The sequence below is a fragment of the Coregonus lavaretus genome (genome assembly GCF_964263955.1).
Source record: "Coregonus lavaretus genome assembly, chromosome: 24".
Taxonomy (NCBI): domain Eukaryota; kingdom Metazoa; phylum Chordata; class Actinopteri; order Salmoniformes; family Salmonidae; genus Coregonus; species Coregonus lavaretus.
This window is the reverse complement of record NC_140011.1, coordinates 10543389-10558826: the sequence shown is the minus strand read 5'-3', so window position 1 is coordinate 10558826 and position 15438 is coordinate 10543389. Positions and strand designations below refer to the sequence as shown.

The following is a 15438-nucleotide window of genomic DNA, read 5'->3' as shown; positions in this document are numbered from 1 at the left end:
TGGTGCTCCGTGGATGTTCATAGTTTCTGATATTTTTTTATAAGCCAACCCTGATCTGTACTTCTCCACAACTTTGTCCCTGACCTGTTTGGAGAGCTCCTTTGTCTTCATGGTGCCGCTTGCTTGGTGGTGCCCCTTGCTTAGTGGTATTGCAGACTCTTGGGCCTTTCAGAACAGGTGTATATATACTGAGATCATGTGACAGATCATGTGAAACTTAGATTGCACACAGGTGGACTTTATTTAACTAATTATGTGACTTCTGAAGGTAATTGGTTGCACCAGATCTTATTTAGGGGCTTCATAGCAAAGGGGGTGAATACAAATGCACGCACCACTTTTCTGTTATTTATTTTTTTGAATTTATTTGAGAAAAAAAAAGAAATTATTTTCACTTCACCAATTTGGACTATTTTGTTTAAGTCCATTACATGAAATCCAAATAAAAATCCATTTAAATTACAGGTTGTAATGCAACAAAATAGGAAAAACGCCAAGGGGGATGAAAACTTTTGCAAGGCACTGTATTTACATACTGTAGTGTAGTGAGTAATTCCTGCATCCCTTCACAATGTAGTAGACTAACTCCTGTATCTCCACAGGTAAAGCCTTTGAGATCACCTACGTGCGGCTCAAGTTCTACACCAGCCGACCGGAGAGCTTTGCCATCTACAAGCGGACAAGTGAGGATGGACCATGGACGCCCTACCAGTACTACAGCGCCTCCTGTAGCAAGACCTATGGGAAAAACGCCAAGGGATATATCCGCCCGGGGGATGACGAGAGGATGGCAGTGTGCACCGATGAGTTCAGTGACATCTCCCCTTTGAGTGGGGGCAACGTGGCCTTCTCTACCCTGGAGGGACGACCCAGCGCATACAACTTTGACCAGAGCGCCGTGTTACAGGTGAGGGAGGGTGTGTGTGTGTGTGTGTTTGTCTGTGTGTGTGTGTGCGTGTGTGTTCGTGAAACAGCGAGAAACAGGGTAATGGCAGGAGGTTGGTCTCAGTGGATTTGTGTGTGAATTATGTGTTTAGAGTGAGTGATGTGGAAGCGTTTGAATGTAATGTTGGTATTCTGGTAGCAGATGAGTCACAGAGGTATTTTGATGTCAAGGAGAGGCTATTTGTACAACACTTGATTTGCATATGAAGGACTTGTTTTCAACTTGCCTTCGCAAACGATGGCATTTTAACATAAGAATGTTTCCATCCACATTTTGTTAGGTTACAGCCTTATTCTAAAATTGATTAAATTGTTTTTTTCTCCTCACTCAAGGTCATTCAGAGACTTGTTCCGAAGCTACTCCTGCATTGTCTTGGATGTGTGCTTAGGGTCGTTGTCCTGTTGGAAGGTGAACCTTCGCCCCAGTCTGAGGTCCTGAGTGCTCTGGAGCAGGTTTTCATCAAGGATCTCTCTGTACTTTGCTCCGTTCATCTTTGCCTCGACCCTGACTAGTCTCCCAGTCCCTGCCGCTGAAAAACATCCCCACAGCATGATGCTGCCACGACCATGCTTCACAGTAGGGATGGTGCCAGACATGATGCTTGGCATTCAGGCCAAAGAGTTCAATCTTGACCAGATAATCTTGTTTCTCATGGTCTGAGAGTCTTGGTGCCTTTTGACAAATTCCAAGCGGGCTGTCATGTGCCTTTTACTGAGGGGTGGCTTCCGTCTGGTCACTCTACCATAAAGGCCTGATTGGTGGAGTGCTGCAGAGATAGTTGTCCTTCTGGAAAGTTCTCCCATCGCCACAGAGGAACTCTAGAGCTCTCAGAGTAACCATTGTGTTCTTGGCTCCCTGACCAAGACTCTTCTCCCCCGATTGCTCAGTTTGGCCGGGGCGGCCAGCTCTAGGAAGAGTCTTGGTGGTTCCAAACTTCTTCCATTTAAAGAATGATGGAGGCCACTGTGTTCTTGGGGACCTTCTATGCTGCAGACATTTTTTGGTACCCTTCCCCAGATCTGTGCCTCAACACAATCCTGTCTCAGAGCTCTACCGACAATTCCTTCGACATCATGGCTTGGTTTTTGCTCTGACATGCACTGTCAACTGTGGGACCTTATATAGACAAGTGTGTGCCTTTCCAAATCATATCCAATTAGTTCTGTTGTGGTGACCGTATTACCGCCACACCGGTGGTCACGAGTCATGAAGGCAGTCAAATTCCACGTGACCGTTTAGTCACAGGAATTAGGCTTCTCCAAGCTCTGATGCTGCTGATGGTCATCATTAGCCTACCAGACTTGATAACTGCCTGGTACTCTGCACTCTATTGTCCCTCTAATCACTCTGACATCAATGCAAATGTTTCTTCCTATCATGCTTTTTTAGACCTGTCTAAAATAAATAATGGATTTATTGTGAAGGTGTAGGCTATATTACATGGATTTATTAGACTTTTTAAAATGCGGATGTTCCATAGGTCAGCATCACTGGCTTGTAGGCTATGTGTGGAAGCCAGGAGATGCTAAATGTGTCTATGTTAGTTAACGGTCAATTACCGTGAGACCAACAGTTATTTGCTTGACAATCACTGGCTGACAAAATTTCGTGACCGCCACAGCCCTTTGTCCAATCAATTGAATTTGCCACAGGTGGACTCCAATCAAGTTGTAGAAACATCTCAAGGATGATGAATGGAAACAGGATGCACCTGAGCTCAATTTCGAGTCTCATAGCAAAGAGTCTGAATACTCACATAAACAATGTACTTCTGATTTTTATTATTAATGAATTTGCAAGCATTTATAAAAACCTGTTTTTGCTTTGTCATTATGGGGTATTGTGTGTAGATTGCTGAGGATTTTTATTTATTTAATCAATTTTAGAAGAAGGCTGTAACGTAACAAAATGTGGAAAAAGTCAAGGGGTCTGAATACTTTCCGAAGGCACTGTATATGAGTGTGTGCAGCAGACCTGGGTTAACTATAGTTTTGTGGAAAGTAACTTTATTTGTTGCGGGTAAAATACGTACGTTGGAAGTGACTACAACTATTTACATTACATTTTAGTCATTTAGCAGACGCTCTTATCCAGAGCGACTTACAGTTAGTGAATACATTTTTTTTTTTATACTGGCCCCCCGTGGGAATCGAACCCACAACCCTGGCGTTGCAAACGCCATGCTCTATCAACTGAGCTACATCCCTGCCGGCCATTCCCTCCCCTACCCTGGACAACGCTGGGCCAATTGTGCGCCGCCCATGAGTCTCCCGGTCGCGGCCGGCTGCGACAGAGCCTGGATTCGAACCAGGATCTCTTGTGGCACAGTTAGACCACTGCACCACTCAGAATACAGATCAGTAAAATGACTAATTTTTTAAACTATTTGATTTGCTGCCTTCAACTAATGGCAGGGCTGCAAGTGGAACTGCATGTTGCAGATATAAATATATTAAATAATGTCCTATAATATTTAAATCTGTCTGACAGTAGATCATATTTGATCTACACAATGCATTTCGGTCCCGCTTTAAACATGTGCTTTATAAAGGATGACATGTTGGGTCGAAGGATTGGAATACGCTCTAAAGTGAAGTGATATTAGTCACATTACACCTAATATTATTCCCAGACACTACCACCCAAATGTGTGGAATGTCTGGTGGATCAACGTATCAATCTTGACCTTCATTAGTTAGGGTTAGTTTTGAATTCATAGTTTAAGAAGATACATTGTGGAAATGGGCAGGGTTTAGCCATAATTATGACTTTTTTGTGTGTTAACTAGTGACGATGACAAATCACGTTTGGTCACGTTATCTTGGCACATTTTACCCCCTATGCACTTTTTGTTATTTTTATAGCCTGGTTCTGGTTCACCTTCAGATGACTCCCCTGAACCTTCGTGTTCGTGAGAGTCTCCCTTTTTGATATTGGTGACATATTGGTTTGTAGCTCCAACGGTTCGGTCTGGACAGTTGTTTTTTTGAGAATCATTATTTGAGATGAGGACATCCTTGACAGAGTGATCAGATGACTGCCATAAAGCTTGTGGATGTCGTAGAGCTTAACAAATTATTTCAATATTGGTGACATACTAGTTTGTAGCTCACACTGTTCAGGTTTTAGAGATTATTTTGTGAAGATTTTCTTGTCCAGATCTTCTCTATCCTCTTTTCATTCCTTAAAGTAATCATTACATTTACATTTTAGTCATTTAGCAGACCCTCTTATCCAGAGCGACTTACAGGAGCAATTAGGGTTAAGTGCCTTGCTCAAGGGCACATCAGCAGAATGTAGTCGGCTCGGGGATTAGAACCAGCGACCTTTCGGTTACTGGCACAACGCTCTTAACCACTAAGCTACCTGCCGCCATCATCTCATCTCTTCTCAGGCAGTAGCAGCCAGACATCTAGACAACTATCTAACACTATCTCTGTGCTCCTCATACTTTACTGTCTTTGAGTCATCCTATTTAGCTAGGCTAGTAGATAGCTGGCTAGCTAGTAGTTGCCTGAGGTTTGCTGCAGAGCTGTCTGACGAAATCATTTTACTAGTTCTTATAAGTACATAAGGCATACTTTCAAGACTGCTTATTACCAACTACTACAACTATCAATCGGGTAGAGCTACCTCACGAACTGTCTCCTCTTGTCATTGTGTTTTGTACATTCCTCTCTCATGCGGTCTGTGCGTACACATTAAAAAACAATGGTTGTAAATAGTACCAGATAGGAGTTATTTGGCTTGTAAACTAGGGATGACAAAATGGAGAGAAAAAATCTTGAAGGTCCTGAACAGTTATTCTGAAAAGTAATTTTTTTCTCATGGCTAACTACAAAGAAGTTTGAAAAGACAGGCTGAATGGGCTGGGAGCATATATTCATGAGCTCACTTTGACTGAAAGCTCTTTGAAACGCCTATGTCAAGACACTTGGATGCAATGAGCAGTGTTGCAGTACAATAATTCCAAGCACATTTTGTGATACTCAAAGCAACTCAAACAACATTGAAATTGCATCAATGACATACATTTTTTTGATACACCTCCCGTTTGGCATGTCTTTTGTGATGTATTTCACAGCAACACTGACGGATGTGTTGACTTAGCAACTGCATCAGAGTTTTGAACGACCCCCCCCCCCCTTTTTTTCCATGCTGGCTGAAGACCTAGCTAGCCAGTATCTAGGTAACACCAGCCACAGATGAAAGGGGAACCATATCAGTATCTTAGGGTAAACTTTAATTATATTTGTTGACACCCTACAGTCAAATGTTGGCACCAGTAGAGCAGCCATCTAGCTAGATAAACCACTCCCCTCTGCAAATATGCCTTCTCCGATGTTGGTTACAAGGTGGTACTTATTTAAATTAGGTAAGAGAATATCATGTTACCATTGGTGTATTAAAATGAGAGTTAAGGTGACGTCAACTTGTCCAGTTAATAAGTGTTTGACATGGGGGAGGGGACCAGTAACTTTATGATCAAATGTTATGTAGAAGCAACAGTCCTTTTTCATACTTTGATCTGGTTTTCTTCAAATATCATCACATTTCATGAAAAACATGATTTTGACTGCTCATGACCTTTAAGGTATCTGTGACAAACAGATGCATATCTCTATTCCCAGTCATGTGAAATCCATAGATTAGGGCCTGATTTCCTTATATGAACTGTAACTCAGTAAAATCTTTGAAATTGTTGCATGTTGCGTTTACATTTTTGTTCAGTATAGTATTTTTAACACTAGGAAGTGTATATAGTTTGCACCATTGGTGTTACTCATTAACACCTCATATAGTATTTTTAACCATTACACAAAGAAGTCTGCATCTCTTGACAAGGTTCCTCAAGTTGCATTAAGAACATTACAATAGCATTTACAAGTCTTTCTTTGAGTCATTATGGTTCCACATAGATCCATCACCCTTCCTAAAGAACCATTGAGGGGCCCTAATTGTTTAGCGCATAGGCTATCCGTCTCTGTCCGAGCTGGGAAGAACAGGCGCAATGGATTATGGTCATTGTAGTTAATTACCATGTTTCTTCGCTGAACTAGGTTGAATATTTTCCTAGTGAAAACTACATCTCCCTTCAGCCCAGCGTCCCACATAGCTCTTGACTTAATTTCTCTCATGAATTATTTGATTTCTCTCTAGAGGTCACAAAAAAACAACTAAATTGAATTAATGTAATTGAACAGACGTCGGTCAATTAGTTGTTTAATAACAAACAAACAAATTCAAGAATCGGTTAAAGGCTCAGCACTAACACACACACACGCAAAAGCACACACGCAAGCACAACCCGCTACCCACCAACGCTTTATGGTGATGCATGCCGCGTTGAAAATTACTGGGAACTCAGGAAAAATACGAGATCAAATCAGGACTTAGACAAGTTGTAAATGCAGCAAGTACTGATATTGTATCATATAGCACTCTCAGTTTTAGAGTATTTTAGTTATTGTTGTCATTTATGGTCTGTTTACATATATTTTAGAGGATGGCCAGTGTTAACTAGTAGCATGCTAGCAGATACCCATAGACTTCCTGTCATTGTGCTAATGCTAGTTAGCAATTGCACTAGTGCTAGTTAGCAACTTCCTTCAAACTGCACGCAGAGACATAAAAAGGGTATGTAGATTATTGCCAAAATCTGAAAGTATCCCTGAATCAACACTAGACATGTTACACTGAAAAATCAACACTAGTTAACACTGGCCAATTTGCTGTGTGCTATGAAAGGCACCAGGTTTGGGGTCAATTCCACAAATTCAATTCCAATTAAATTCCCTCTCACTATAAATTCCATCAATTCAATTAAATATTCCAGCAGGGTTGGGTCAAGTCCACAAACTCAATTCCAATGCAATTCCCCTCTCCCTATATAAAAAGCAGTTCTTCAATTCAGAGTCAATTAAACTCATCTCAGATTCCAATCAGATGTATAACATATTAAAACATACAATCATAAAGATGTAAAACATTATCCTAAATATAACCCATTTAATTAGTGAATATCATAAATAAGTTGAAGCTGTTTAATATGAACAGCATGAAATAATGCTGTATTATTTATTATTGATCTGTACAGTTTGTTCCCCAATAGCGGAGGTGCATGTTGTGCATAGAGGTGCATGTTAATTGCTCTCCGTTATTATTTTTTTATGGTCATTAGCAGAGTATACATGGTCCCAATTTTAGCTTCAAGACGCCAACAATTAAAAAAAACGAAAAAGTAGATTGTGCTGATTTATTGGCACATTGAACCATGTCGCACACTGTAGTTTAAACAGTCAGTGGACAGTACTAAAACATTGACGTCATATCTGAATTCTACTATCTTTATGCACGTTCACCATTGGTTTGGCACATTGTGGGGAACAAAGCTCCATGCTCTAAAAACAATTACAATAATCACCAAGCCTTTTTTATGAGATTGGGAAACACTTAAAACACATTTGCTACACATTTTTAATACTCAGACAAAACTCTTTATGTAAATTTACACATGTTGTAAATTGCTTAAATGCATAGTTCGAAACAAGATTCATGATAGAAATGAGCGGATCATCCAGAGCCGTGGTCTTGTGGGCAACACTCCCAGCAACAAACAAATAGGTGGAGATGGGAATTGAACCCATACTATGTGCTTTCCCAACCGGAGACCGGGTTTCAATTCCTGACTCCATATGTCTGTCTAAATAAAGCAAAAATACTAAAGATAGAGTGGAATTCCATCAAGTTAATGAGAGGTTTATTAATTCAGGAGTTAAATGAAAACTCAGTCTTGTAAAATAACTTGAGTTTGATTGTCATTTTTACTCTGTGTAAAGTAAAACACTCAGACACTCAAAACCATGCCCATCATTATCATATTTATTGCAGGTTGCAGGTTGTAGCCCAGACCCCACCCCTTCACATCCCTCAACACAAAGACACAAACACACCATCAACCACTCCACCAGACTAACCATGACTGACTAACTAATTGATGGACAGATGATTGTTACTTGTTTTTTTTATTGAATGCAGTTTTATTTATTTATTGTTATTTTATTTTTTGGATTAACTTAAGTTGGATATATTACTTATTGTTTTAATTGGTTATAATATAAAATTGTAACTAAATTTGAATTATATTTTTGTTCCATTTTGGAAAAAACGAATAAATTGACCTTTATTGCAGGGTTATGTTTAGAATTGTTTGTATCAATAGATGTGCTTTTACATTCAAATTGATCTTGTGTGGTACAAAGATAAATAACATAAATTTTTCTAAACTTATCCAATCCAAGTAGTTGGATTTACAGCACCCATTACTGAGATGGTTGCTCCAGTTTAAATGGTTAAGATAGTCTCCTTTGTCACTTGGCAGTGACTCTAAATGCAGATTGTGGGCAATTTAACCTTCCAATTGCTGGCTATCCTGACTCTGGATGGATTCCAATAGTGATTATATATCATTACACAAGCCAGCATAATGTGACTTCCATAATTGACTTACCTGATATGGCCTGCAAACCAGGTATTTACTGAAAACTTAGCTGTTGAGGTATGCAGCCTCATGATATTGTCACGAAAGGTTACATTTTAAGAATTAGTATTTTTCTACGCACAACACCCTCTGTAGCGCCATGTGATCGAGGGTGGTGCTATTGCCATACCAAGCAATGATGCAGCCAATCAAGATGCTCTTAATGGTACTGCTGTAGAACTTTTTGAGGATTTGAGGGCCCCATGCCAAACCTTTTCAACCTCCTGAGGGGGAAGAAGCACTGTTGCACCTTCTTCACGACTGTGCACGTGTGTGTGGACCATTTTAAGATCTTAATGATTTGGACACTGAGGAACTTCAAGCTCTCGACCCGCTCCACTCCAGCCCCATCGATCTGGATGGGGGCGTGCTCGCCTCCCCGTTTACTGTAGTTCTCGATCAGCTCCTTGTTGTTCCGGCCCCACACTGCCAGGTCACTGACCTCCTCCCTGTAGGCTGTCTCATCATCGCCGGTAATCAGGCCCACCGCCGTTGTGTCGTCACCAAATTTGATGATGGTGTTGGAGTCGTGCGTGGCCACGCAGTCGTGGGTGAACAGGGAGTACAGGAGGGGACTAAGCATACACCCCTGTGGGTTCCCCGTGTTGAGAGTCAACGTGGCAGAGGTGATTTTCCCTACCGTCTTCACCTGGAGGTGGCCAATCAGGAAGTCCAGGATCCAGTTGCAGAGGGAGGTGTTCAGTCCCAGGGTCCTAAGCTAGTTGACAAGCTTGGAGGGGACAATGGTGTTGACCGCTGAGCTGTAGTCAATGAACAGCATTCTCACATAGATATTCCTCTTATCTAGGTGGGTGAGGGCTGTGTAGAGTGCTTTGAGATTGCTTCGTCTATGGTTCTGTTGGGGCAGTATGCAAATTGGAGTGGGTTTAGGGCAGTGATGGGCAACTGGCATGCCGGGACCAAAAATAAATAAAAATAATAATAATAACATATATATATATACTGAACAAAAATATATATACCTCCACTTCCGGCTTCTTCACCTGCGGGATCGTCTGAGACCAGCCTCCTGGACAGCTGATGAAACTGAGGAGTATAGAGACCCACAGTGGAGGTGTCATAATACCCAGAAAACCTAGCGGTCAAACAGGGAAATGGTTCCAATAATTTTTCCACCATTAATTTTTCCCATAGAGGATTTTAGAAACACTTAACCCTTTGACGCATACCAATACACGGGTGTGATCATTCTACAGTGGTCCCTGCAGCATACACTCAAACCAGTGTGATTAGAACGCTTATTTTGAACGTCCAGTTTTGATTGACGCAACAGTCAGCTTTTGAGCTGGCAACACTGTTTTTTTCACAGAAACTTTTTGCACAAACACAGTCCTTACAACATTATGTCCAAGTGAGTGCATAAAAAAACTCACACTGGGGCGACCGTTAGATATATTTGAAACTCATGCATGAAAAGGTTAAAACAAGGGCTGTGTTTTGTGTAGGCTTACCCCCCCCCCCCCCCCCCCCCCAATTTTTTTTTTTATAATAAAAAACATTGTAAAGTGGTTATCCCACTGGCTATAAGGTGAATGCACCTATTTGTAAGTCGCTCTGGATAAGAGTGTCTGCTAAATGACGTAAATGTAAATGTAAATGTGTCAATTTAAAACTTGCACAAGACAGTTCACAGAATTGTCCATTGAAAGAAAGGTAGCCAATGTATTAATTATTTCATTTAACTAACATTAGATAGTTAATCCAGAGATTCTTATCTGTCTCATCCAGATCATCATGGCATTTATAGTTCTTTCATTTTTGAGGGGTGAATACAGGCGAATATATTGACAAAAGTCACCTTGTCCTAGAGAGATTTACATGGTTATCAAACCGTCACGCCAGGGTAGGCCTATGTGAAACACAGCCCTTATTTGAAGTGTTTCTAAAATCCCCTATGGAAAAAATGTATGTTGAAAAAATGAATGGAATCATTTCCCTGTTTGACCGCTAGATTTTATTTTCATTATGACTCACACTGTGGTACTCTGTCTGTAATAAAGCCCTTTTGTGGGGGAAAACGCATTCTAATTGGCTGGATCTGGCACCCCAGACCCATCCATGGCTGTGAAATCCATAGATTAGGGCCTAATGAATCGTTGAAATTGTTGCATGTTGCCTTTATATTTGAGTTCAGTATATTTCTTTGGAACTCAGTCGGGCTCTCAACTTACTCTTTAGCGTTAGAAGAATACAATCAACAAGGTGCAATTTAGAAATTGAGTCACTCAATTAATATTTTTTTTTTGATTGGTAAATTAGTCTACAGGCCAGCTATCTAAACTTCTATTAAGTATGGTCGAATTACCGACCGAGGTGGGGTCCATTGATCATCAGTTATCATATAAAGAACTGCAAAAAATATGTAATGTGCAAAAATATTGAATACAAATTTGTACGTTTAGTGTACAAACTTACTCTCACAGGTGGCCAACTAAGCCACGCCTCCAGTACTATGATCTGACCCGGTGGGTCATAGCTCAATAACCCATCATCAATAACCTAACAACCCAACATGTGTTCTGTCTAATATTTATCCAAATTGGGTTGTTTTTAACCCAGCATTTTTTTGAGTGCAGAGTCACCCACTGCCCAGGCCTCGGGCCTACTATGGTTCATCATATTGGGTTACTTCTGTAGGATTAAATGGGGCTGAGTGACGATGGACCAGGCTTAGCTGTCTGTCTGTCTGCTGTTCTGGTCTAACTATAATATATCCTCCTTCATTTCCTGTTAACTCCTATTGAGCAGAGAGAAAAACCCTGAGATCAAGTCTGTTTTGGGAAATGTCCCTACAACATTCCCACCTTTATAGTCAAGGCCACCCATACTTAAGGTTGAGTAATTTATATGGTAGAGTGTCATTTATGATACCACTCTATTTTTGGACGATTACATTGTCTGACACCACAGAGAGAGAGAGCGGGATTGAGAGAGAAAGAGAGAGAAACAAGCATAAATAAGAATCATCCTTGATCTAAGACAAAAGTGTCTCCTCTCCCTTACTTCTGTTCCTTATCTTTCGCCTCTGGAGATGTGGGGCTATATTTAACAGCAATAAGGGTGGATGGATCACTGATCACCTGTTTTTGGCTGTTGATCATTGGTCAGAATGGATCACATGTCAGGAAGTGACTGCAGTGAGATATCATTATAGATTTGGTGCCGAAGCTGGATGCTTATCATCGACCAATCAGATTACTCGGTTTGGCAGCACTGCATTGATTTGTCTCTGTGATCCAGCACCAAGCTGTTCTCAAACTTCTGACAAAGAGAGGGAAAAAAAGTTCTGAGACTAACTGTGTCTCCCAAATGCTTTGCTCTCCTCTAACCCTGCTGTAGAGGTGCGGAGCAAAACAAGAGCGAGGGAGCGTATAGCGATACGTTTTCTGTTTTGTTTCCCATCATTCCCTTCCTAACCTGAATGAGAATAAACTGTCTCCTGTATTCGTTCACTGCTCTGTTCAAATTACTCCTCAAGCCTTGGTTGAAGACGCTTGCTCCACTGGCATATTGTTTTCTCCTTCCCACCTCTCCTTTCCTGCTTCCCCCCCCCCCCCCCCCACCCTCCCATTCACAATGGTACCGGGAGCGGTGGGCAGGCGTGAGCACGTGAAGAATGAGCGTATGCTTCCACCGACAGCCCCTGGGCACTGGGTCGTTCGGCAGCGTCCAAACCCCATTAGCAAGAGCGGAGCTATGTCAAGCAGGGCCGAAGTCGATAAGCAGACCCCATAACAATAGCCTGCCAGCTCCACTCTGCTTTGCAACGTGCTGCTGTGAAACAGACGGCACCCAAACACACATCCTCCTCAAGGGCTCCCTGAGGAAACTGAGGAAGGAGAGAGCGAGAGAGAGGGGGAGGATGGAGAGAGAGGTAGCAGAATGAATGGTGGAGAAAAGGAAATGCAAGGTGTGAAGGGGGAGAGAGAGAGAGAGAGAGAGAGAGAGAGAGAGAGAGAGAGAGAGAGAGAGAGAGAGAGAGAGAGAGAGAATAAAGGAGACTGCTACTGATTAACCACATTATCTTTACAAAGGATGTTGTTCACATACATATATACAAAAGTATGTGGACACCCATTCAAATCAGTGGATTCGGCTATTTCAGCCACACCCGTTGCTGACAGGTGTATACAATCGAGCACGCAGCCATGCAATCTCCATAGACAAACATGGGCAGTAGAATGGCCTTAACGAAGAGCTCAGTGACGTTCAACATGGCACCGTCATAGGATCCCACCTTTCCAACAAGTCAGTCAATTTCTGCCCTGCTAGAGCTGCCCGGTCAACTGTAAGTGCTGTTATTGTGAAGTGTAAACGTCTAGGAGCAACAACGGCTCAGCCGCAAAGTGGTAGGCCACACAAGTTCACAGAATGGGACCGCCGAGCGCTGAAGTGAGTAGCTCATAAAAATCGTCTGTCCTCGGTTGCAACACTCACTACCGAATTCCAAACTGCCTCTGGAAGAAATGTCAGCACAAGAACTGTTCCTCGGGAGCTTCATGAAATGGGTTTCCATAGCCGAGCAGCCGCACACAAGACTAAGATAACTAAGCGCAATGCCAAGCATCGGCTGGAGTGGTGTAAAACTCGCCACCATTGGACTCTGGAGCAGTGGAAATGCGTTCTCTGGAGTGATAAATCACGCTTCACCATCTGTCATTCCAACGGACAAATCTGGATTTGGCGGATGCCAGGAGAACGCTACTTTTCATGGTTCGGGCTAGGCCCCTAAGTTCCAGTGAAGGGAAATCTTAATGCTACAGCATACAATGACATTCTAGACAATTCTGTGCTTCCAACTTTGTGGCAACAGTTTGGGGAAGGCCCTTTCCTGTTTCAGCATGACAATGCCCCGTGCATAAAGTGAGGTCCATAGAGAAATGGTTTGTCGATCAGTGTGGAAGAACATGACTGGCCTGCACAGAGCCCTGACCTCAACCCAATCGAACGCCTTTTGGAATGAATTGGAACACCGACTGCAAGCCAGGCCTAATCGCCCAACATCAGTGCCCGACCTGACTAATGCTCTTGTGGCTGAATGGAAGCTAGTCCTCGCAGCAATGTTCCAACATCTAGTGGAAAGCCTTCCCAGAAGAGTGGAGGCTGTTTTAGCAGAAAAGGGGGGACCAACTCCATATTAATGCCCATGATTTTGGAATGAGATGTTCGACGAGCAGGTGTCCTTATACCTTTGGTCATCTAGTGTATTACAAATGACCGCTTTCCATTATTGTTTTGGTCTAATTCTCAGCGCCTTTCCCTGTTATGTTGACCTGGTTCTGAACATCTGATCCAGCTCCAGGCAGTAGTACCCATCCATAGTGCTACCATACGTTTGACCCATGTCTGACCAAGGTCTGATCCTACTGACCCACAGAAGTCACCAAGGTCCAGGAGTCCTACTGTTTCTGCCCCTTTAAGGATTAAAGGGGTCCTGGAACACATGTGTTCTAGATTCCCACCACATGTTCCAAACAAGCTCCTTGACCCTTTGACTCCAACTTCAAGTGGCTGACTGCTCGCTAACTCACAGGTGGCCGGCCATAATCTTCTCCTAACTATACACAATGGCTCATAGACAGCCTGATAGAATAATAGTCCTCTTCTCTGAGGCAGTCATTTTAAAGATGTATAGGGTATACATTTTTACTGCAGTAGTACTTTATAAAAAAGTGATAGATTACACAAAACTATAGTAGTTGTGAAGCTTTTGGGGAGTAGAATGACTAACTCGAGAGGACGTTAAATTAAGGATGCATTTTATATTACGTACTCCAAATAATGTACAGAAGTTTAGTTTAAAGTTGTATTAGTCATATTTACAGGATACACATGGTATACACTGTCCAACATAATGCTTACTTGCAGGTTCCTTCTCGACAATGCAATAACAATAATAATTAATAAGAGACAAGAATACTAACATAAAGTAAATGGCTCAGTAGAATAGAATGAATATTATAGCATAATTATAATACAGGAAGGCACAATTTAGTACAATACATACACATGTATCAGGGAAGGGAGGATTGGGGTCTAGTGTTTACATTGTGCAGTATTAGCAATAGTAAGTCAAAGTCTGGTAGCAGCAGAGGTGTCAAGCCCATAGGGGTACAGGGGCACCTGCCCCCTTAGATTTGTCCTGTTAAAAAAGAAAAAGCATGTACATACTGCACATATATACAGTGAGGGAAAAAAGTATTTGATCCCCTGCTGATTTTGTACGTTTGCCCACTGACAAATATATGATATAGTCTATATTTTTAATGGTAGGTTTATTTGAACAGTGAGAGACAGAATAACAACAAAAAAATCCAAAAAGACGCATGTCAAAAATGTTCTACATTGATTTGCATTTTAATGAGGGAAATAAGTATTTGACCCTCTCAATCAGAAAGATTTCTGGCTCCAATGTGTCTTTTATACAGGTAACGAGCTGAGATTAGGAGCACACTCTTAAAGGGAGTGCTCCTAATCTCAGCTTGTTACCTGTATAAAAGACACCTGTCCACAGAAGCAATCAATCAATCAGATTCCAAACTCTCCACCATGGCCAAGACCAAAGAGCTCTCCAAGGATGTCAGGGACAAGAATGTAGACCTACACAAGGCTGGAATGTGCTACAAGACCATCGCCAAGGAGCTTGGTGAGAAGGTGACAACAGTTGGTGCGATTATTCGCAAATGGAAGAAACACAAAATAACTGTCAATCTCCCTCAGCCTTGGGCTCCATGCAAGATCTCACCTTGTGGAGTTGCAATGATCATGAGAACGGTGAGGAATCAGCCCAGAACTACACAGGAGGATCTTGTCATTGATCTCAAGGCAGCTGGGACCATAGTCACAAAGAAAAACAATTGGTAACACACTACGCTGTGAAGGACTGAAATCCTGCAGCGCCCGCAAGGTCCCCCTGCTCAAGAAAGCACAA

At 41.9% G+C, this 15438-nt stretch overlaps 1 protein-coding gene across 1 annotated transcript in view; it reads left to right on the top strand.

Annotated features, from left to right (window-relative positions):
* Window positions 1-15438, top strand: part of lamc3 (laminin, gamma 3) — a 156868-nt gene that overhangs the window by 38048 nt on the left and 103382 nt on the right. Inside the window, exon 2 of the mRNA XM_084140092.1 lies at window positions 603-907. Within this exon, the coding sequence (XP_083996218.1) occupies window positions 603-907 (305 nt within the window). The remainder of the gene's footprint in view (window positions 1-602; window positions 908-15438) is intronic.